This window comes from Notolabrus celidotus, chromosome 9, assembly GCF_009762535.1.
Source record: "Notolabrus celidotus isolate fNotCel1 chromosome 9, fNotCel1.pri, whole genome shotgun sequence".
NCBI lineage: Eukaryota > Metazoa > Chordata > Actinopteri > Labriformes > Labridae > Notolabrus > Notolabrus celidotus.
Window position 1 is genome coordinate 25,138,857 of NC_048280.1, and position 25,166 is coordinate 25,164,022.

Consider the following 25,166-nt stretch of genomic DNA (forward strand, 5'->3'; position numbering starts at 1 on the left):
CAGACTCTATCTTCCGGTACTTAGCTGTGTTACATCGATTTTGCCCAATTTTGACTGTTGTCCTACCCAAGACGTGTTAGTCAGAACCCAAGTTTTGGTTTAAACAACAAAGAAATTAGTCGCCCCATAACATAGTTGTAATCGTCAAGCTAGCTTCAATAGGAATTGGCATGTTACAGAAAAAGTGTCCATGTGGAGAACAAAATGGGGCAAATGATAGACCGTAATGCAGTCCAAGGGCCCAAAGGCATATGATGACAACATAGCTTTTTCTTGCTCTCTATAAACAGATGTCTGCACGATGTTTACCAATAAGTCGCTCCTAGTAGACGTCTCTGAACTAGAGCCGTATTCTCACATCTCAAGTTGGGATTTTAAATTGTAAGCCATGACAGGATGGAAAAGGAAGTCTCAGCCAGATGTCTTTTATTGTTAAGCACTGGCTGCTTCAGAGGCTCGTAAGCTGTGATTTTAGGAGTAGTTGTTTGGTTAAGGAGTGTTGAGCATTGCTGCATGCTCAATTGTTTTCAGTATTGAAGGCTATGTGTGGGTGTCAGGTCTATAACCTCATGTAGTCTTGCTTTACTGTTTGAACACAAGCATTACATTTTCCCTCTATACATGTCAACATCTAGTCTTGCTTCGCAGTCAGTGTGTCTCCGTCTACCAGACCTAATGGCGAGATCGGACCGCCTTGGCCTGGAGAGGACGTGGAGCACCGGGTCAAAGGAGCTGTCGCTGGGCCTGACAACACCGGGTGTCCCACTGTTGAGCTTGAGCTAAATTGACGGTTGGGTGAGAGAGAAAGAAAGACGGAGACTGAGAGATAGTGGGAGAACTGGGGAGGGGAATGTAATTGAGGCAGAGATTAAAGGAGGTAAATGAGGGATGAAAGCACAAGTTAGAAGGTGGAGAAAACTGTGTAGAAAAAAACAACTTCAAAAAAGAGGAGAACAAAAGCCTTCAGTAATCTAATAAGTCATAAGGTGAAGGTTATAGATCGCAGGTAGGTCAGCAAATCTCTTAAGACTGAAAAAATCCATATACTTTTCTGAAAATAAATCTTTCAGGGTTTTTTTGTTTGTTTCTCAGATGTTTGCACTGGTGTGGTAACAAAAACTTCGACATCCTATCGCTCACACGTATTTTTTACAGTATGCATTCATAAGTGTTGTGCTTTTGATGATTATGCATTTCAGCCTGAAAGCACCTGAAACCTCAGGCCAAACCAAAAACTTCTCTGGTCCCAACTGAGGGGGGGACATGAAGACAGTCTCAGCAGACAGAGAGCGCCCCCTTGTGCCTTATTAATATATACTACAATAATTAGTAGTGAAGGGTCCACTGTGATCCTAAATGTAGTTCTAAAAAATCACAAAAAACATCACGTTATATTGGAATAAAATAAAAGTCCTTTATATTTATACAGAAAACATGTTCACTGGTTGATGGGGGTTCCTTTTTAGGCTGCTCATATGCAATGTTTTTTTTTAATCGAATTTTTACCCTTATATATTTTGAAACGTTTAAAAACATAAAACCCCCGAAAATAGTCTTTTGACTTCTGTGCTGTAACGATAAACAGCCTCGCACTTTGTTAGAGACAGAGAGAGAACAGAGGGGAGGGGGCCCATGACGTGAATGGTTCTGGTCTGCGGTCAAATGGGCCGATGCGGTCACTGCGTGGCCAGCACATACCCTTCCTTCACTCTGAGCCAACTTTGTCGCCATTTGTGTCTCTCTATTGTGAGCGGGCAGCAGCTCCCTCTGCAGGGGGCCCGGCTGCTGCTGAATGGGACGTCCCAATGGACAGCTACTCTAACAAGTTCCTGCAGATCAGACCTCAAACTTCTCCCTGCTTGGTGCTTGGACCCCTGCTCTGCTCTCTGTTATCTGGCACCGAGTCTCCTTTTTGATCAGATTTACAGATCACACTTCATGGTGAGTCTTTTTTCCTGCTAGTGCCTCTAGTAGTCCTTCACTTAATTTTTGTTAAAAATCCTTAATTGTGAGCACCAGCCACAACCATCTGACTTAGTGAAATTAAATGGTGACATTTCTTTTTTATAGAATCCTCTCTCTCTTTCAGTGTTTGCACTCTACTTGGCAAGATGAGACTAACGTTTGGGACCCAGCACATCAAGGAGAACTCTTGTGCCTCTGTGTCTGGTGTTACTGTTGCGCTATGTCTTGTCACTATCCTTCTGATGGCCCTCAGGGGCCGAAAAAGCCACCACCATTACTCCCACTTGGACCTAAAAAAATATCCCCCTCCTCCTGGCCCAAGGCCCTGGCCACTTGTTGGCAATCTTCTCCAGATGGGGGACCAGATTCACCTTTCTCTGACCCGTCTGAGGCTCCAGTTCGGTGATGTTTTTCAGGTAAATGCAGAAAAATTTGTCAATGTTTTTTTTGGGGCAAGTTAATTATTTCTTCATTCTGTCACTCTAGATGCGTCTGGGGTCCCTGACTGTGGTTGTCTTGAGTGGATACTCCACCATCAGACAGGCATTGGTTCGGCAGGGAGAAGCTTTTGCAGGAAGACCTGACCTGTTCACCTTCTCTGCTGTGGCTAATGGGACCAGTATGACCTTCAGTGAGAAGTATGGACCGGCATGGATGCTCCATAAAAAGCTGTGCAAGAATGCTCTCAGGTCTTTCTCCCAAGCTGAGCCCAGAGGATCAGGTGCCACCTGCTTGCTGGAGGAGCAGGTCTGTGCTGAGGCTGCAGAGATGGTGGAGGTGATTCAGAAACAGGCTGCTGCAAATGGGGATACAGTGGGTGTCGATCCAGTGAAGGCCCTTGTAACTTCGGTGGCAAATGTTGTCTGTGCTCTCTGCTTCGGAAAAAGGTACAACTACAACGACAAGGAGTTCCTCACTATTGTTCACATAAACAACGAGGTCCTGAGGATCTTTGCTGCAGGGAACCTGGCAGATTTTTTCCCTGTTTTTCGCTACTTTCCGAGTCCATCTCTTAGGAAGATGATCCAGCATATCCGCAAGATGAACGGATTCATGGAGCAAAGCATCGAAGAACACATCAACACCTTTGATAAAGTAAGGAGCTCCACAGAGGGTCTGCATAAGTACCTAAGGAAATGTAGAAATACTCACTGACAGAAAATAGTTTGTTTTGAGTGATTTGAGAAATTAATGATTTTGGAATGTGACCCATTTTTATTGTGTTTTGATTTTTGACAATAATGGTCAATTTTGCGATTTTAACTACACGCAATGCAAAAAATATATGTCAAAATACCATGTCACCATAACATGTGTCAAATGGTATCAGAATATATCATAATCAGAGGTTTGATTTCTATCAGACACTGACCTCATAATACAAACTTAATATTTTTTAATGTTCCTCACAGCCGTATGTGGTGGATGGCATGTCTGTTGGTGTTGTTTTCCCTAGATCTGTCTCACTAATTTGCCATCTACAATTGAATATTGAATTGGACTCATACAGAAGTAGCTGTGAGTTCAACTGTAGCCAAAAAAATAACAAACAAGTTCCCTGGGAGGGACCTTTGTTCTTGTGCAGAGTGGCTAAAATGTTTGCACGCACTCTAATTACGAATTAGCATCCCACTGGAAGACACGTGTCCAACTAAAACTGATTACTGTCTCTTTTTTAATTATTGCTTTTATAAATATGTACTTCTATTCCTGCAAAAATCTAATGCAGTAGTTAAAGACGACTTGGTGTTTGGACAATTATAATGCAATTAGTTTAAGAAGGGCAACAGCACAATCATTTTTAGATACACTGTCATGTTTGTGTGTTTGCAGAACTGTATCCGGGACATCACAGATGCTCTGATTTCACTTTGTGAGGACAGAGAAGAAAATAAGGAGACCTCTTTACTTTCCAACTCTCAGATCATTCACACGGTCATAGACATCTTTGGAGCAGGTTGGACTGTAAATAAATGTATAATATTGCTGGTAACAGGATTAAATGGATCATAATGATGAAGATAATTTCCCTATTTTGTGTTGTTTTGGATTTTGTAAAGGATTTGACACCATCATTGCCGGTTTACAGTGGAGCCTGTTGTACCTGATCAAATTCCCCAACATCCAGGACAGAATACACCTGGAGATAGGTAGTGTTTTGTGTTTTATTATAACTTCTAAAAAAACATGATATGTTTCTCCTTTCTATTTTTACTTGTGCACCGCTATAAATATTTACCGTTATAGGAAACACTAGATGAAAAATTAAATGCCAGGTTTGCTATTCCAGAGAGTGAGGGCTAATTAGTGTCCGGTCTCATAAATGTGTCCAGAAATAATAGGTTGCTCATAAATCATAACACATCACTGATGAACAAAGTCTGTGGACGGTGGCAACTTATTGTTTCAGAGAAATGTACAGAAGAAGGCTTTGCTTCATATAGAGTAGCTCTCAGTATGATGAGTACAATTAAGATACAGATCAAAACCAAACTGAGCTAATTTCTGATAAAATAAGCACCAAGACAGCAAAAAGATGAAAAATGTTTTTAGGAACCAAAACAGTTGCAATTCATCTCAGTGTTTCAAATTCAGTATTACGCAGAAGAACCCATGCAATGTCTATTAGGAAGTATCAAAGTTTTCAAGCAGAATCAACATAATAAAAACCCAACAATAGCCAACCCGATGCCCTTGAAGAACAGACAGCCACTGGAGAAACTCACAAAAGATCAGTCCAATGTGCTGACGCCAGAGCCACTTTTGAAGTGGGTCGACAGAACTGTCTGTTCCAAGGCACGTTGCATTTTCACACAGAGAAAGAGAGAGAGGGGACAAGAGAGAGGGAGGGTGAGAGAGAGAGAGGGACACTACGAGGAGACAGGGTGATTCAGAACGAGAGCGCCAGGCACAAACAGCCAGAGAAAGAAGGAAAGGTTAGAGAGTTGTTCCAGACTGACACAAAGGCCGAAACACGCAAAGCATCGATCACACGCAGTGCAACATTCTTCAGTTATGCATCACTTCAAGTAATCTTTAATTAAGACGGATAATTAAATAAAAAACTGTTATTTACTTTACTGGAAACCTTGTTAATGAATGAGTCAGAGCAGCACTCTTTGAACTGCAACTTTTGTCATTGTGATCATTTGTGAAGTGCGCGTTCATATAGTATTATAAACAGCTTCTTTAACCTCCAGTGAACTGAGGTGCAGCTTCATTTTCTGAACTGGACTCTTTTGAAGTTGTTCAAAGTCTAGAACAAAAACTAACTATGATACAGATACAGCAGAAATATTTAATGGCACAAGAGTAATTGGATATCATCCCACACACAAATTGAAGGGTCCTGTCGGCCTTGCATCAGAGATCAGTGACTGTAGGTTTGAAAAGGCTAACCAACCTTGTAGTTAAATTAATATTATCAGGTTAATTTATTTTAAAAAGGAGCCCTAATTTACTGCTGCTCTTGTTAGCCATTTTATATTTCCTCCTGGTAAAAGAAGAAGAAGAAGAAGAAGAAGAAATAAGAGGCCTCTACAAATTTCTAAATTCACATTTTATTTTGGTCCTGGCAGACTGTCATGATTGAAAATGTGGTCAGAGGTCAATCCGACGCTCAGGTCCTTCATGGCACATACCTCTAAAACCACATTATTAATCCTTTGTATCTGGCCTGGACGCAGATATACAAAGGCACACTTTTTGTATGTTTATTGTCAAATATATTGGCTTCTCTCCCCACATCTTTACCCAGACTGTATTTGGATTCATCAGAAAACACCTGGGTGGAGATCAGTTTGGAAGTCTATGTAAACAGTACCATAGACTTGCTAACCTAAGCGCAAATAAGAGGTGGGGCCAAGTGAGGGAATTGAAATAGGGTCAAAACAGGGGGTAGAAGAGCACCTTAATTTAAGCCAAGTGCAGAATGCAAAATGTCTTTATAATGTGAAATCAGCTCTCCAGTTATATGTTTTTTTCAATGGTGTTTCTCTCTTCTGGTAGATGAAAACATCGGCACAGCTAGACTCCCCTTGTTTTCAGACAAAGCCAAGATGCCTTTCACAGAGGCATTCATTTATGAAGTGTTTCGTCATGCTTCATACGTCCCTTTTACCATTCCTCACTGGTAAGACAGCTGTTTAGTTTTCAGTACATTGTATTTGAAAGTTGTGTGCATTGTCATTCAAACTAACTCTGTTTTTTTTCTTTTTCAGTACTACTAGAAACATCACACTGAATGGGTATTTTATTCCTAAAGATACATGTGTGTTCATCAACCAGTTTCAAGTCAATCATGACCCGTGAGTTGTCATTTACAGTCCTCATTTGCTACAATCTTTATAGACTTCTGCCTCTCTGTTTCATTATCATTTTTTTAGTTTGTAGGGATGTGTTTTCTACTAAACTGACATATCTATCTCAACATTTTTCACTCTTAACAGTGATCTTTGGGGTGATCCTGACCCATTTCGGCCTGAACGCTTCTTGGGTTCTTCAGGACTCCTCAACAAGGAGCTGACAGAGAAAGTTCTCATATTTGGCATGGGGAAGAGACGCTGTCTTGGTGATGGATTTGCACGCTTGGAGATGTTTGTCTTCCTGACCACGCTGCTCCAGGGGCTTCGGATTGAAAACGTTCCTGGGCAGGAGCTGGATCTTAGCACTGATTTTGGTCTGACTATGAAACCACGTCCATACAGGATTATCATCTCCTCCAGAGTTTAGCTTGTCCAAAAATCAAAATCATACTTTGTTTGGAAGTAATGGGAGTTTACAAATTCTACAACTATAAATGTTATTATTACTGGTCATCATAGTTGGCTAAGTCATAATACTGCGACAGAGATACATTACCTCAAATTGTTATTTAGAGACTGGAGTTTCTATTATGGGAGTTTTTGCTACCAGACAACAAAAGGGAAAAATACCTTATATGTAAATGTTTTTACAATATCTTGAAATTAGCTAAATATAGTGAAAATATAAACTAACTTGTATTGTATGAAACTTTGTATTGGACAGTATTAATGACAATCAAGGGTCATTCAAAGTTCTGCACTTTAAAGGGTATCATCCCTCTGTCTTCCTGTCCCATCACATTAAAAATGAACTAGCTTTAAAACAGCCACTAATTAATTAAAAGCCTTTATCTAGAGTTATTAGTTACAGTTAAACACTGAGGGAGGGTGAGAAAAGCTGTTTTAGATCAGTGCTTCAGGCCTCACACTATGTTCATGCAGGGTTCATCCTTACTCTTGTCGGCTTGCGTCTCTTTGCATCAACTTTCCTTCTATCCCCTCCTCATCAGTAAGTCCTTTCATCTTCTCTCCCCCCTCATGTTTTCTTCCTGTCCTTATCCCCATTCCCTAGCTCCTGCTCTTCTTTTTATCATAGCTGTAAGGCAAACACTGTTTAGCTAACACATCTGCTCTCATCTTCAAAGTCTGCCCCAGTGGGTTTCTAAGGACTGACGCAAAATATATATTAAGACATATAAGTCCCTTTCTGAACATCCTCTTTGCCCATCATTTCTGCAACCTCCCACACACTTTGATTAGATACAGTCTCAGACATCTTTGAGGGTGGTAAAGAGGACAGAGAATGTGTGAAAATGGGCATTTCTAATTGTATAAGCTAAATGTAAAGCATGCATATGAACAAAAATGAGCTAAGCAGAAATACTAATGGGAACCTCCCAAAAGAGAAAGTTTTCAAGTCATTATCCTGACAGTGTTATCTCTTAAACTTCCATCTACCCAAGTAAACTGTGAATTCCTATTGGAAAGATTATATTGTTGGAAAGTGAGTTGTTACAACCAAAAAAATGAAAAGTTAAGTGTGTTCCAGGGTTTCAATCTTGCAACCCTCCGACCATAGTATTTTACTTACACCTGGGATGCCGAAGAATTCATTATATTCACATGGTGGCAGTTTCCTCTCTGATGTCAAGCTATTGATCAGTAGCTCAGATATTGTTATAATGTTGCACTACTGTTTTCTAAGTTGATCTGGGACACAAGGGGCTACTGTGAAGGGAGCAGTTGGTATCCAGGAAAGACTGATGGGCTGCCAGAGAAGACTGACTGATGGCAGTATAGCCTGCACTATGGATGGACTGGCTAGTTACTTTTGCTACATGCTCATGGATGCTGCCCTCACAACACGCACCTCTTAAATCAGTAACAGGCACCATACAGAGAAAACAGTCAATTAGTCCACCTTAAAGGCAGACTGGAAGGTGAACCAAGCTGCAACAACCTATGAATCCATCAAGGGAGAGCTGAGTGCGGGGGGTGTAACCAGTTGCATGCTTGCACTGCATCCGCAGTTGAGACAAGGAGCAACACAGTTGAGCAGTAAACCCACAAGAGAAGGATCACCAAAGGAGAAATCAATCCTCTATGCCAAAGAAAGGTGGCCAAAAGCCTTTAACACATACTTTAGGAGATCCTTTGAGCAAAGTATGCATCCATTTTTCTAGAAGTTGCTGACATGGAGCTGAGCCACCAAACTCAAGTCTCTCTACAACGCTGTGAACAAAGAAGGGAAGGGGAGATTTACAGAGACCCCCTGAAAGAAGACCAACCCTGTATAGAAGGGAAGCAGGTGAGCTGGAGAAGGGGAGTGTGAAGGCTCTCTTGGACCAAACGAGATCCACATTTGCAAACCTAAGGAGCAGAGTAGATTCAGAAGTATGAGATAGAAAAGAGAACACACTCAAACTTCTTCTGGGACCACTTAAATTATGTGACAACTGCATAGATGCTGGAGAGCTACATCAAACAATAACTCAGTGGCAGCAACAATAACAACAATATTCTCAATGGACAGGTCTTGGCCATATTAAACACTCAAGTATAACATGGAAGTAAAACCAGAGAGCCAAATGCATTAAGTCTTACCATCATGTAGTTTGGTCAGACCTTGCAGATGCCCATTGATCTGACCCACTTAAGGTGACCACTTTTAACATTTTTTCTTCCACATCCTCAAAACTTGGCTTCTACCTATTGCACAAACACCTCTGTCTGCTGCTGCACTCCAGAAGCCCCAAATGGCTAAAAGCAGCTCAAAAATGGCATAGGGATGGGTTCTCATTGAAGGCAGTCCTGTTTACAACAGAATTCAAGATTATATTGATCGGTAGATGACATATGGTCCAGGGAGCTAGATCCCAGCCAGCAGGAATCAGTCACGGTAAACTATATGGACTATGTCAACACAAGCCTGCAAACAGTCACTTGCACAAAGAGTGCAGTACTGAGGATGGACTTGAAAGCTTATAATTAAAGCCAAAACAGGCTGAGAATGAGTTGACCCAGTCATGCCAAATGCAGTGGACTGGGTACAAGTGGAGGCTCTACACTCTACAGGCTGTTGACCTGACTATTAGCTAGCTAAAGCACCAGGACATCACTGGGTGGTGGCAGCCAGGCAAGGCTGATGCCTGGTTGAGGGCCAGTTCCCCAAGATCTGGTCCAAAGCCTCAAAAAAGGGAGAAAGAGATGATAACTAGAGTAGAGAATGAGTCATACAAAATCACGGATGTAGGCGATCAGCAAGTGGGAAAATGGACAAAAAGTGTTCAACTCTGTGATGCCCAGAACCCCAGCCTGCAGCACATCATAACTTAATACAATCAGCAGGCATACGTAGGTGGCACTGTTAATTCCTGGCTTTAGCTCTTACGTTTTCAAAGTGGAACAGAGGAGGACTGTAGGTTCAGCTGCAGGAACAGTTGTGGTTTATCACGAATGTTAGCTGCTGTCTAAAATCTTAAAAATACAGCATGATCTGCCTTGGGGTTTCACTTTAAAATGTCTCTTCAGTCACTGATAAGTCAAAAGTCTTTGAAACAATGACATTTCAAACGTTTATGCATATGGTAAGTTGCAAAGTGAAACACAGTACTACAAATAGCTGCAGCATTTGAGTATTTGACGATGTGCTTGACATTAAAACAAAATAGCTGCCACGTGAATACTGTGAAAAGTATGGAGTGTAAAACAATATGCCCTATGCTCTAAAGTTAGCCATTTTGACATGTTTCTCTGTCACTTAAGACATGACTGGAACAACTCTGTTACGATTAGTTCGCAATACAACATGTAAGAAGGCATAATGGTAAAACGAAAATGTTCTACTACTGAGCTGACATTGGGGGTAGTAGCAGAGGCATGTTTACATGTCGGACTTTTTGTGCTTGGAAATTTGTGTGTTTTGTACGAAACGCCATGATAATAGTACAAATTATAGACTGGTACCTTGTTGTAAGGTTCAGCGTGTAAGTAAAAAGGCATGATGATGGTGACGCCTCATTACAGTGGGGGGGTGGGATCTCAATGTGAAAAGTGCTCATGTTATTTCAGTAGTCGATTGTGAGACAGCACATTACGTTTAGAGGCTAACTCCAGTGCTCTCTGAAAAACTAAAATATAGTTATTACTCAGTTAGCAAATGTTTGCATGCTAACAAGCTTACTAGTAAAGCTTAACATTGAACAGACATACATTATACTCTCTGATACTGATAAATATTGGTGTACTAATATTGTCATTGTGATCGTGTTAGGATGTTAGAAATGGCTGATTATATATCAACATTTGAAAATATTATGTGGTAAATGTATGATCTTGACTCTTGAAAATAAAAAGATATACTCAATATTTTGTAGCATTAGCATCATTTTGAATTAAAAACAAAACATGTAATTTCTAAATCTTTTACTTTACTGTTCCAGCCAGATATTCCAAGATTACTTCCAAAACTATCTGAGGACAAGCCCTTAGATCCTTTGCCATTAGCTGCATCAAAGGAATAATTGTCAGTCAGCCTGTGTGTGGTCATGTATACAAATCATGAACAGTGGTAGACTGGTTTGTGTAGATTAATTAACAAAATACACTCAGAGGGTGAGACCTCAGCTCCTCTCCATGTGCTCTCTGAGTCTTTGTGTTTCACTTTGTTCTAATTCACAGGGCCCACAGTATGGCACAAACTATAGCGGACATTAAAGAATAACAAATAACAGTGAACATGCGCTGAGTGGCCTCTGGTCTAAGCAGCCAATAAAATAAAGCATGCAATGCCAGGAATCAGGGCTCTAATGCAGTGTAGCCCGCAGTATAGATTAAAAATGCTGAACAATTAAGATTTGGCCCAAATGCAGACAAAGGATGGTGTATTTATAGAAACTGTTATCCACCATCAGCACTGACATGCATGCCACCCTGGCTCAAGCCATTTCTGTTTGAAGCCTCTGCTCGCAGACTTTAAATGAATAACAAAGTAATCTCTCCTTTACTCTACAGCAAATTGTTATTCAATCTGAGTCAACTTTGCGATGGGTACCATATAAACATGATGTAGTAATAGCTGTTAATACAAAAATCTGCGGGTTTCCCTTACAAATTTGTACAATCTTTAAGTATTCCCCCCTTCTCATGACTGCCTTTCATTCTTATCATAGAGCTCTAATTTTAGTAAAGCCAGGGTCTTTATGAAAAACAAAGAACAACACAAATAGGATGGGGCCTTTGCATGTATTGGAGTGTCCATTTCCAGTGTTTGGATTTGACCCTGTGATAATATGGGAAAAGGTCAGGGCCCTGGAGACTTAACCTCTCAAGCTCTAATGGGCAACAAACTCGCTGTCTTCTTTCACAAACAAAAGGAATGCAAAATGAATGACCAACTGACTTCCATTTTGCCTCTACAGTTACACGCAGGGCCCTGTATGTGGGGGCCTCATTCTATAGAGCCAGGGAAGCTGGCTCCATTAACAATCTGCACGCAATCCCATGAACGCAACAGTGAGTTTGCCAGAAGTGATGCCAGCAGTGGTGGCATTTTATCAAATACATTATGTACTGTACTTCAGATCTAATTCAACATACTTTTATGTTATTTTCACCCTTTCTCCCTTCACTCTCCACTTGTAGTACACTGACTAAATGAAGGAGCACTGCTGGAATTTGATGTGCCCACCTCCTCCACCGCTTCATACACAGACATCAAAGCTATGATACCCACTCCCTCCGGTCACCCCATGTCCCCTCAGTCTGATAATGTCTACACGGTTGCTTGTGTTCAATATGTACCAACTCTTAACTGCAAGTTGACAGCCATTAACTGTGGCCTAGTGACATGGTGTTAAGTACTAGTTTAATCTTAAACCTTGGTTTTCTCTCCCAGAGGGGTTTACAGAAAACGCAACCTACTCATGTACAGTTAAAGATAAAATGTACCACTCTGTTCTCCTGGGCCAAAGTGGTCAGAAAAATGAAGACTCCTTACACACTGAAAGAAATAATTTGTTGGGTGAATGTAATAAAATTATGGAAAGAATTTCCACCTAATTAAATTGCTTTCATTTAACGAGACACAATTTTGTTGAACCAACTAGTTGTAAATATGTCAAGTAAACATAAAGTATTGACGTTACCATTACTTATTTGCAATGTTTGGGTCCAACTTAATTCTGAAGGTACAATAACACTAATTAATCATGCTGACTGAACAAAACTAAAGTAAGTTCAATCAATCCGTTATCTTGACCGCTTATCTCGTTCGGGGTTGCGGGGAGCTGACTTCGGGCGGAAGGCAGACAACTATTTTCGCACACACACACCTACAGGAAATTTAGGGAGACCAATCAACCTGGTGAGCATGTTTCTGGACCGTGCAAGGAAGCTGGAGTACCCGGAGAGAACCCACGCATGAACAAGGAGAACATGCAAACTCCACACAGAAAGGCACATGACTCAAACCCGGAACCTTCTAACTTTGAGGCAACAGCGCCACCCACTGCACCACTGTGCAGCCTGTAGGTTCAATCATCAGCAATTATTTGAACTGTGAGACAAACCTTTTTATCATGTGAAAATAAACTCTAAAATAGTAATTATTGAGAAAATAAGACAATTTTGACATATCAAGAATGTTTACATTTAGCAGTTTAAATGTGCCAACTTAGTTTACCCCCAGTTGGTGTCAAGTTTGGAAAAAGACCACAAAACAGACTGGGTTTGTTGGAATATAACTCTATTCCCCAGAGAAGGCAAACCATGTGTAAAATAAAAATATGGATCTTGACTTGGTAGCCTTTAAAATAAGTGCTTACTGATTAATACATTTCTCCACTATAGATGTTGCACGTTACCCACCTTCTGCTCTGGGGAGGTATTGCAGATGGGTTTCCTACCTAAACACTTTAGGTTGTGTTGACATAAACAATCTTGAAGTTTTAAGGATTTTGCATTTCATGTTAAAACTAAATGAATAAAAAATGTTCAACCACTAAACATGAATTAGTATAAAATAAGCTACATGTTGTACTTATGTTGATAAAACTGACAACCACGATGCTTTTTTCAGTGTAACAGCTTAAAACAGTACAAGTAAGACACAAGACCGGCCACCCAGGAAAATATTCAGACAATCCAAATCCAACACTTTTATTGCACTATTGCAGTGCTTTTACTGCAATGGATACAGTTTAAATGTCCTCCTCTTCCACTGTCTGTCCTGCCCTCAGCTTCATGATCACCTATCAGAAAGAAATGGAAAAGAAGACAGAGTTTTGTGTTTTATTCCACAAAAAGTTACTGTATCTTCATTATTGCCTGCAGCAAACTACAAGCACCTCTTTCAGCTGGGCGATCTCTTTAGTGTCCACATTTCTCTGAGCATTGTTGGTTATGGCTTTCACTCTGGTTGCATAACTGGAAAGTTCAGAAAGCCATGGATTATCTAAGAGTTTATTAGCATTAAAAAGGCAATGATTAATATAGGTTTCTGTTATGCTCCCTCACATGAGAGATGTGAGCGTCTCATCTATGTTGCATTCTGAAGGAGAGATGTTAACGATCATAAGAGTTTTGGCATTTCCACCCAAGGAGTCCTGCATTACCTGAGAGTGATAGTGCATACATCACATTTGACTGACCTGTATCTCGAGGTTCCAGCTGCTGAAAACACATATAATATCACATGTACCTTCAATACCTGTGTCAGCTTGCTGTTCCTGTATGGTACATGTGACAGTTCAGCTGACAAGGCTGAGATCACGTCACCCAGAGCGCTCAGAGATTTGTTAATGGAGTTTGCCTCCTGCAGAGAGAAGGGAGAGTTTAAAGATCATATGGTGGGCCTATGAAAATGTAACATATGAGCTAACCTTTAGCTGGTGGTCCTTGGCTCCAGTCTTGGCTGCTCTCTCACTGCCTGCCAGATCCACCAGGCTTAGCTTACCAGTGCTCACACTTCCATTTGTTAGATTCCTGCTCTCCACCATGATGCCAACGATGAGATGGGAGCGGGAACTCTCTACATTCATCTCTTGGGAAACATGCACCATAAAAAAGGCTCTTTAGGACTGTGGCTTGTTTACATTCTCCAAAATATACCTCAAAGAATTACACTTAATGCACTCAACTATCATATCACCAGGTATTATTGTTATTATTATTTATCTGTTTAATTTATCTGATTGTTACCAATCCCAATGGAACCAAAGTTTGGAAAACGGAAAAAAACAACCGAAATGTAAGATTGAGGGCCTTTTATTACAAAAACTATTTTTAATTATTGCGGATATAATTTTTGACACTGTAACTTAAATAACAAATTTTGAGGGTCTCAGTAACTCAAACTTTGGTCGCATCCTGTAACTCTGATGACCTGCATATGTATCCATGAAACAATGTTTCTCCTTTTCCTACAGTGCACTGATTCACATCTTGGCAGCGCTTAGTAATGATGTACCCACTGTCGCCCCCTCACACTGACTGTAAGTAATACAATTAATCCAAACCATTTAGCAGGCCCAGTATGAACTGGGCGCCATGGCACGGCAAAGAGGACTCACTGGTGGCAGAGATGTGTCGGTTGGCGCAGGCCTGCTGAAACAGAGCGTAGAGCTCCTGAGCGCTGGAAGCCTCCTTTGTCTCTGCTCCTTGTGCGAACACAACCCCCTTTCTGTTCCTCTTGATCTCCACCCGCCTGGTCTGACAATGGGACTGAGACTGAGCATGGGCCTCTCCAGCCGGGCTCACAAAGAGGTCCTGCAGCCTATCGTTGTACAGCTCTAGCATGTAGGCAGAAACCTTTCAAGAACAAGGATGAGGAAGTGACACTAGTTTTTTCATATTTGGTTCAAATATATTACCTATATAATTTTCGAAAAAGATCATATAACACTTAAGATCTGTCTGTTACCTTGAAGTCAAATTTGGTGCTGTTCTCCTGTATGAAATCAAATATAGCATTAAAGGACCTTGGCATGATCCCAAGGTTCTTCTGCTCCTTGTCCCCCACCATGGTGAAGGTTTTTCCTGAGCCTGTCTGACCGTATGCAAAGATGCAGACGTTGTAGCCATCAAGAGCTGACTGGATGAGCCTGTGGGGGAAGAAGACTCCAAACTACTGAGCTCCACTATGATTGCCCTATGTTTAGGCCTCTTATGTGCATTCATCATCTCTTCATCATAGTAACAAAAGCAAATGTGCTTCTGCTTTGTGTTTAAAACTATTGTACTCTAAACTTTATGTTCAAACCACAATTACATGTTACTGTCTGTACTCTTACCTATGGGAGTCCTGAAACACCTCTTCCTGAGATGCTTCGATGCTGAACACCTTGTCAAACTGAAACTCTCTCTGCCCACGAGGTGTTTCAACGGTTACAGAGAAGTCATCGATTTTCTCCACAACTGTGACTTCACCCTGTGCAACCTCGGTTTTGCTCACTGGTCGAATACGACAAAAGACTCTGATTTTACCTACAAAAAATTGTGAAGACATGAAACACTGATAACCCATACATCATATCTATTTAGAGTTGATTTACTCTACCTTTCATGTCTTCCACCATGTTGTAGTACTTCTTCCTCAGTGTCCTCTCTGAAGTGTAGTTCTCAATTACCTTCTTATTCTCCTCTTTAACTTGCTTCAGCTTAGAAAAACAAACAAACAAGAGAACACACAGCTTAACATGTATGCATTTAAACTTAAAATAATCCAGATATATGACAACTTAATGCACTCAAAAATCACACCTAGCTTACACTTGCAGTTAAATACAAACTAAATGAATCATTGATTTTATTATGAGGCACATAAATAGAGAGGGGAGGCCCAAAGCTGCTGGTACAGTTGTCTTTTGTGATATGAAGGGCAGGTTGTTAACATCCCTGCTTTTTGCCGATAATGGACCTAATGTTAATATTTTGACCTCTGCACCAGAAAAACAACCTGATCCTGCAGCATGAGGAGTTGCTGACCAACACTCTTCACTCCTTCTGTGGTTTGTACTGTCCCTCGTCCCAAGACGTCCTCCACTTCTGATACTTCATTACTGTCTGAGCATAACGAAATTTAAAGCCAGTGAAAAAAGTATCTGCACCGTAAAAACACAGCAGATGCAAAAGTGATGTACATAAAACAAAAAGGACTCCTGAATGAATGATGTGAATGTAATTGTTTGTAAAGTTGATTTATCTGGACTGCATGTTCGGGTAGCTTATAAGATGTATTTACCATTCATTTCAGGGCTCCTTCCAGTTTTAATGTAGGCCAAAGCCAACAGAGAGACCTCAAACCCTCTCACTGTTTCTTGTAGTGAAGACAAAATTGATTCATTTTCATCTGATCTGAAAAGTTCAAGGAAATCATTTGAGTGATAAAAACGCCTGAAGCAGTCAAAAGAATGGAGGCCTAATGAGAGTTTAACCCATCACTAGTACATTGAGACAGGCTGTAGCCATTATTAAACATTGCTTGTTGAATATATAAAGTGTCTCCAAGATCTCTAACCCCTCTTGTTCAGTGGCCACATCCTCTCTGTTGTTACTGTCTTCTTTGGCTGCCTGTACACAGTCTAGTTGAACTCTAGCCTCAACCAGAGCAACCCGATTCTCCTCAATCATCTGATCCATGAGATTTCTAGTCTCAGCCACTGCACTGCAGATAGCATGGGCCTGGAAAACAGAAAGAAACAGATATAGAGCATCAAAATAAAAGGATTGATTGCCATAGATTGCCATTTTTAAAATACTTTAAAACACACCTAGTTTAATGTTTGAGCAGCACCTTGTGAATGACTGATGGCAGCAGGATGCTGCAGGGAGGCAGAGGGAAGGGAGGGACGGGGCTCCTCTCTTCCTCCAGCAGCTCAGTGAGCTCTCTCTCCCTCTGGTACAGGCTCTCCTTCAGCTCCTCCAATCGAGCTTTGGCTCCCTCCAGTGGCTGATCTGACTTATTGCAGGCCTGTGTGATACCACTTTAAAGGGTCAGTACAAATAAATAACATTTTCACCTTAAGTCATATGCCATGAAAATAGATTTGTTTTTGTCCGCTGATGGTTGATTACCTTGTGTTATAATAATCCAAACTGTGATAACATGAGACTGGTAGTCTAAATTTGCCTTCTAAGTAAGACTTTTTCTACATTTTGTCGACAAGAAAGTGTTTCAGAAGGTTTCTGTTCACTGCTTTATTGACATAATCAGGGTTCCCACTCTTTTCCAGAGATCATTTTCCAGGACATTTTCATTGATGATCAAGCTGGTATGACAGTCTAAATTTAGTTCCTAATTTAGTTCCTAAATAGTCTAATATGTTCCTCTCAGTGGAAGTCTACATTGAAAGACATGTAGTCTATGGCTATCAATGAAATCATCTCTTACATACTTAAAAATGATGGCAAATTGATAATAGAATAGCCAGGGACCCCTTACAGGTGAGAAAATTGTCCATGGCCCCCTCATAATTGTAACACAGATTAAGCACATTAGTGATGTGTCATGATCAAAAGCTGCGGCTCTGAGAGTCGATGCTTTATAGTGAATCAGAAGAGCCGGCTCGCATCAAGAGAGAGAGACGGCTCCCAGTTTTTTCCTTTCCCTCCTTAGCTCTCACAGTGCTCAGCCCCAGCTCTGCTCACAGCAGAACTTTGTTTTGATTGGTCAGCATGGCGGCCATGTGGCCAATCATATGTGAGGATATAGGATACAGGTGATGGAGGGGAAGCTGTGTATCCTGGCTTCATCTGTTCCTTCAGAGAGAGTCTTCTTGAAGACCGGGCAAATTCTCACTGAGAGGAGAAATCAGATCAGCCCATCCAAGCTGAGGCATCTGATTTTTCTCAATGCCAACCTGAGGACATTAATAATGTTTGCTCCAGTTTGGTTCTGGTTCTGTTTGCTTGAGTTTGGTTCTGGTTCGGTTTACCTGAGGTGGTTCTGGTTCTGTTTGCTTAATTAAGGTTCTGGTAAGGTTCTGTTCTGGTTCGATTCTGGTTCACGTCTGGTTCGGTTCTGGTACGGTTCTGGTTCGGTTCTGATTCGGTTCTGGTTTGGTTCGGTTCTGCTTCAGTTCTGGTTCGGTTCGGTTCCGATTCGGTTCCGGTTCGGTTCTGGTTCGGTTCTGGTTCGGGTCTGGTTCGGTTCTGGTTCAAGTCTGGTTCGATTCTGGTATGGTTCTGGTTCGGTTCTGGTTCGGTTCTGGTTCGGTTCCGGTTCGGTTCTGGTTCGGTTCTGGTTCGGTTCTGGTTCAACTCTGGTTCGGTTCTGGTATGGTTCGGTTCAGTTCTGGTACGTTTCTGGATCGGTTCTGGTTCGGTTCTGGTATGGTTCGGTTCAGTTCTGGTACGTTTCTGGATCGGTTCTGGTTCAGTTCTGGTTCGGTTCTGGTCGGTTCTGGTTCAGTTCTATTAGGGTTCTGGTCCGGGTCTGGTCCGGTTCTGGTTTGGTTCTTGTTTGGTTCTGGTTTGGTTCTTGTTTGGTTCTGGTTTGGTTCTGGTTGAGTTTGATTCTGGTTTGGTTCTGGTTGAGTTTGATTCTGGTTCTGTTTGCATGAGTTTGGTTCTAGTTCTGTATGCTTAAGTTTAGATCTGGTTCTAAACCTAACCCTAATCCTAACCCTAAACCTAACCCTAACCCTAATCCCAACCCTAACCCTAATCCTAACCCCAACCCTAATCCTAACCCTAACCCTAATCATAACCCTAACCCTAACCCTAATCCTAACCCTAACCCTAATCATAACCCTAACCCTAACCCTAATCCCAACCCTAACCCTAACCCTAACCCTAACCCTAATCCCAACCCTAACCCTAATCCCAACCCTAACCCTAACCCTAATCCTAACCCTAACCCTAATCATAACCCTAACCCTAACCCTAATCCCAACCCTAACCCTAACCCTAACCCTAATCCCAACCCTAACCCTAACCCTAATCCTAACCCTAACCCTAATCCTAATCCTAACCCTAACCCTAATCCCAACCCTAACCCTAATCCCAACCCTAACCCTAACCCTAATCCTAACCCTAACCCTAATCATAACCCTAACCCTAACCCTAATCCCAACCCTAACCCTAACCCTAACCCTAACCCTAACCCTAATCCCAATCCTAACCCTAACCCTAATCCTAACCCTAACCCTAACCCTAACCCTAACCCTAACCCTAATCCCAACCCTAACCCTAACCCTAATCCTAACCCTAACCCTAATCATAACCCTAACCCTAATCATAACCCTAACCCTAACCCTAATCCTAACCCTAATCCCAACCCTAACCCTAACCCTAATCCTAACCCTAACCCTAATCCTAACCCTAACCCTAATCATAACCCTAACCCTAATCCCAAGCCTAACCCTAACCCTAACCCTAACCCTAACCCTAACCCTAACCCTAATCCCAACCCTAACCCTAATCCCAACCCTAACCCTAACCCTAATCCTAACCCTAACCCTAATCATAACCCTAACCCTAACCCTAATCCCAACCCTAACCCTAACCCTAACCCTAACCCTAATCCCAACCCTAACCCTAACCCTAATCCTAACCCTAACCCTAATCCCAACCCTAACCCTAATCCCAACCCTAACCCTAACCCTAATCCTAACCCTAACCCTAATCATAACCCTAACCCTAACCCTAATCCCAACCCTAACCCTAACCCTAACCCTAACCCTAATCCCAATCCTAACCCTAACCCTAATCCTAACCCTAACCCTAATCCTAACCCTAACCCTAACCCTAACCCTAATCCCAACCCTAACCCTAACCCTAATCCTAACCCTAACCCTAATCCTAACCCTAACCCTAATCATAACCCTAACCCTAACCCTAATCCTAACCCTAATCCCAACCCTAACCCTAACCCTAATCCTAACCCTAACCCTAATCCTAACCCTAACCCTAATCATAACCCTAACCCTAATCCCAAGCCTAACCCTAACCCTAACCCTAACCCTAATCCTAACCCTAACCCTAATCCTAACCCAACCCTAATCCTAACCCTAATCCTAACCCTAACCCTAATCCTAACCCTAATCCTAACCCTAACCCTAACCCTAATCCTAACCCTAACCCTAATCACAATCCTAACCCTAACCCTAATCCTAACCCTAATCCTAATCCTAACCCTAATCCTAATCATAACCACAACCCTAACCCTAACCCTAATCCTAACCCTAACCCTAACCCTAACCCTAATCCTAACCCTAATCCTAACCCTAATCCTAACCATAACCCTAACCCTAATCCTAACCCTAATCCTAACCCTAACCCTAACCCTAATCATAACCCTAATACTAACCCTAATCCCAACCCTAACCCTAACCCTAACCCTAATCCTAACCCTAACCCTAATCCCAACCCTAATCCTAACCCTAACCCTAATCATAACCCTAACCCTAACCCTAACCCTAATCCTAACCCTAACCCTAATCATAACCCTAATCCTAACCCTAACCCTAATCATAACCCTAACCCTAACCCTAACCCTAATCATAACCCTAACCCTAACCCTAATCCCAACCCTAACCCTAACCCTAATCATAACCCTAATCATAACCCTAACCCTAACCCTAATCCCAACCCTAACCCTAACCCTAACCCTAATCCTAACCCTAATCCTAACCCTAACCCTAATCCTAACCCTAACCCTAATCATAACCCTAACCCTAACCCTAATCCCAACCCTAACCCTAACCCTAATCCTAACCCTAATCCTAACCCTAACCCTAACCCTAATGATAACCCTAACCCTAACCCTAATCATAACCCTAACCCTAATCCTAACCCTAACCCTAATCATAACCCTAACCCTAACCCTAATACCAACCCTAACCCTAACCCTAACCCTAACCCTAATCCTAACCCTAATCCTAACCCTAACCCTAACCCTAACCCTAATCCCAACCCTAACCCTAACCCTAACCCTAACCCTAATCCTAACCCTAATCCTAACCCTAACCCTAACCCTAACCCTAACCCTAATCCTAACCCTAACCCTAATCATAACCCTAACCCTAACCCTAATCCCAACCCTAACCCTAACCCTAATCCTAACCCTAATCATAACCCTAATCCTAACCCTAATCATAACCCTAACCCTAACCCTAATCCTAACCCTAACCCTTATCCTAACCCTAACCCTAACCCTAACCACAATCATAACCCTAACCCTAATCATAACCCTAGGATCAGGGTGAGAATGATTTTGTAACAGAAGAAATGCACACAATTGGGCATTATAAGGCTTCTCATAAAAACACTGTACGTAAAGGGTTTTCAACACAAACTATTATTTTTTGCAAAATTAAGGTAAAATATACGCCTACAAAAGATCCTACATTAAGAGCCGTTTGAGAGTTGAAAGAGCCGGCTCTCTGAAAAGAGCCCAACTTCCCATCACTAAAGCACATGCTTACTACCATTTGCACTCTTAGTTACCCTTGGAACTATTTGTATTGTAAAACGTATCAATGTAAATACTTCAGACCTATACCATAGTGATAAACAGATAACACTTCAATTTGAATCAAGTAAATACCACTTGTATACTTTAAAACAGAGGGTCATTTCATTCCTTGTGGACTCAACATGACAGCATTTATACTTTTCAAGTAATTGATCTTAAACGCTTTCAGAAAATTAACAGTAGCAAGACTCACATATCCCTTCGAGCCACCAAATGGTATCATAACAATGGTGTATATGCTGTTTTGTAATGACACAGCACAGTTTTATAATTTATTAGAAATGTATTCAAATTATTTCACGGACCCACACGCTATGGTTTGCAGACCCCCAGGGGTCCCAGGACCCCACTTTGAGAACAACTGAGCTAGAGTACGGTAATTGAGCCAAGTGTACCATAAAACATAAACAATATACCCCCGTTTTCTGTGAATGCATGATTATGAAGTGAAGGAGAAAATATGTGAAAAGAGTTGTGCAGTGTCGCTGTCTTTTCCAGCACAGCGTGCACTCAACTTTCAATGAATGGGTATGTGTTTTGTTAATAGGGTCAGGTCAAACGCAGCCATGTTGGAATCATTTTCCAGGACTATATGTGCTTTTCCAGGACATTTGACTTTTTCTCCCATTTTCCAGGTTTTTTCCAGTACTGGAAAACTGGTCAACTGATTTCCAGGTTTTCCAGGTTTTCCAGGACGCGTGGGAACCCTGATAATTATTATCTTAAATCATGCACCTCAGATATGAGCTGCAGGTTGCCATTACTGATTCAAACCCACCACAGTCTGCTGTTGTGCAGATAATCCTCTTTCCTCTGAGCTTTTGTCAACCTCAGCTGCTTCCTGCTGCTCCTGTGATGTAATCATCAACATTTCTTGAACTTTTCCCACTTCCTGCCTGGCCATTTGGAGTTCCTGTATTGCTGGTCAGTGCCACAGGAAATCAACAGAGGTGTGAAATGCAGATCTAAGGGACTTTGGAGGCGTAGATACCATAAATGTGTGCAGACTCACTGGAGGCCTGGTGGCTGTGCAGGACATCCAGCCTGTTGGAGAACAGTTCCAGCATTTTGCTCTAAAAAGAATCCGAGAGCAAAATTGTGCCAATAATTATGTAATGACAAAATAAAGTTTTGCTTAAAAACAGCCACAAGGGTGCGCTCCACTTCAGAAAAACACGAGTCCAACCTTTTCTCTTTGCCACTGCACGGCCTCCTCTTTACTGCTCCTCCTCTCTGCTCTCTGCTCCTCCCTCAGCTGCTCGATCTGTGCCGTCAAGGCCTGTAGGAAACACAGCCAGGCCAGGAAAGACATAGAAATTTTTTTATGGCTTAGCTATATAATCTGTAACACGAGCGCTTATGTGGCGTCAAAAGAAGGAACAAAGTGTGCTAGAAGAGAGCTGTAGGGAACAAAGCATATATTTCAATGCAAAGAGAAGGAAATTAGACAGAAAGTGTGTTAGGTTTCTAAAAATAGAGACAAATCTTTGATAGAGGGAGAGACTGAAGAAGAAACATCACTGACCGAGACTTTCCTCTCACAGTCCACGTTCTTCTTCTCCACCTTCTCCTGATAGACGTCCAGGATTCTCCTCAGAGTGTATAGCTTGTTCTGGTAGTGAGATCTGATCCTCTGCACAGTCCACTCCTGATCACACAATAAGATTTATGAAACTGTAGTGGGGCTCTCTATCATGCACACACATACACACACTCACCTGGTTCTCTCTTGCTGTGATCTGAAAGTTCTCCTCCAGTTCCTGCACCATCTCCAGATGTCTCCTCTTCATTGCCTCCACGTCCTCTGCTATCTGTTTAGAAGCGTATACAACACATACAATAGACCTGGTATACATACAATAACACCCTGGAAGTGTATTATGATAAAATGCCCTTCAGGGTTACATCAGTAGCATCAGGGCACCATGTGAGGGCGAGAAAGACAGTGACTTTACTGTGTGTGTTATCTCTGAATGTCTGGGCACAGCTCTTACTCACATGTCTAATAAAGTCACAGTTTTTAAAACACAGCAGCATGGGTGGTGTTTTTTCAGTCATTATATCTTGTGGTGTGCACTGACTTTGTTATTAAAGATATTTGCTGTTGTGCTGATAAAGAACACTGTAAAACCTCTATATGTCTAATTTTGTATCATTTCTATCAAAAAATGTCATCACACTTAATATCAGCCATACTGACCAGACAAGCCCAGATCAAAACCTCACTTTAAGATATTAAAAGCCATGTTTCTTTTGCATTGTATTTGTCTTGTGCTGGTTTCACCTGAGTGATGTAGAGTTCAGCTGACTCATAGGGGATGTAGATCTTGACATCTTGTGACCGCTCTGCTTCTGCAGACTGAGCTGCATCACTGCTGTCTGATAGCTGAGATTCGGATGAGCCTGCAGAAACATCACTCTGTAAACTCCAGCATGCACTCAGTGAAAGCGATTAGCCAGCTTTATCTTTCTAACCTCATCCTAAACAGGTCCTGTGTGTATTCAGAACCTTCCAACCTTGTTATCATCATCACTCTTCTATAGCGCCACACCCTCCCATCTACACAGATACACACACACACACCATAACTGCTCCCTCTCCTCCCTTTATTTCCTCATTTCTTTACAGCACCTCGGTTGGCCTCTTGTCCAGGGTGTTTCCTGCGATCGGCACCAATCCACTGTCTGAACGCTGCCCACTTCTTCATCCAAAGAGGTTTGTGTTGGATGAGAGCTTGAACAGTGAAACAAATGTATGGAAACAGTTGGAAACTGCTCAGATATTATAAGCAAGGGACAAACGAGTGCCAGTGAAAGCAAGTCTTAACAGAAACTAGTACTACTTCTATTACCAAATGATATGCAATGGAGCTAATGTGCTGTATCACTAAGACCGCACCAGACCCCCATTACTAATAACCAGTTACAAATTGAATCATTGAAATGAAAAAAAAAAAATACACAAGCAGGGTTAACAGACTAATTTCATTTGTGAGTACAATATGATTTTGAATCCTTTGATTGGGATAGTTATCCTTTCTTCATGTTTAATGCCTGTGTTGAGAAGATGGGACAGCATTTAGAATAGGAGACTGGGAAGAGCTAGTGAGGTAAGACATGCAGCAAAGGGCCTGAGGTCAGATTTGACTATAGCCTTTGTGCATGGGAGACACGTTTTAACGGCTGAGCTAAACTGACACCCTGCTTCATGTATTATTTAATTGAAAATCAAAGTATCCCAGAAATCAGGAAAATGACCATTACTACGCACATAAATAATCCCAGTAGTGAATACATGAACCCAAAACTCATCAAATAGTTTAAGTTGTGTGTTAGTGTGTGTGTGTGTATTTGTGCTCATTTGTAACTTCAGTTTTTCCAATGAAGAGCTGAACTGCAGTGTATTACCACATAATACATTC

At 41.6% G+C, this 25,166-nt stretch overlaps 2 protein-coding genes across 2 annotated transcripts; one reads left to right on the forward strand and one right to left on the reverse strand.

Annotated features, from left to right (window-relative positions):
• Positions 1-2,111: 2,111 nt before the first annotated feature.
• LOC117819149 (cytochrome P450 1A1) lies at positions 2,112-6,906 on the forward strand. Its single transcript, XM_034692391.1, has 7 exons — positions 2,112-2,381; positions 2,452-3,060; positions 3,799-3,922; positions 4,026-4,115; positions 5,974-6,097; positions 6,186-6,272; positions 6,414-6,906. The coding sequence occupies exons 1-7, from the start codon at positions 2,112-2,114 to the stop codon at positions 6,694-6,696; spliced, it is 1,587 nt and encodes a 528-aa protein (XP_034548282.1). The 3' UTR covers positions 6,697-6,906.
• Positions 6,907-13,412: 6,506 nt separating this feature from the next.
• si:dkey-96l17.6 (kinesin-like protein KIN-14I) lies at positions 13,413-24,461 on the reverse strand. The gene is made up of 20 exons (XM_034692510.1): positions 24,377-24,461; positions 24,029-24,147; positions 23,463-23,555; positions 23,270-23,392; positions 22,931-23,023; positions 22,757-22,817; positions 22,523-22,665; positions 17,062-17,238; positions 16,786-16,949; positions 16,510-16,622; positions 16,225-16,331; positions 15,826-15,925; positions 15,560-15,752; positions 15,190-15,370; positions 14,840-15,077; positions 14,150-14,310; positions 13,978-14,082; positions 13,785-13,882; positions 13,616-13,694; positions 13,413-13,519 (listed from the first exon to the last, which is right to left on the reverse strand). The coding sequence occupies exons 1-20, from the start codon at positions 24,450-24,452 to the stop codon at positions 13,469-13,471; spliced, it is 2,475 nt and encodes an 824-aa protein (XP_034548401.1). The 5' UTR covers positions 24,453-24,461; the 3' UTR covers positions 13,413-13,468.
• Positions 24,462-25,166: the final 705 nt, after the last annotated feature.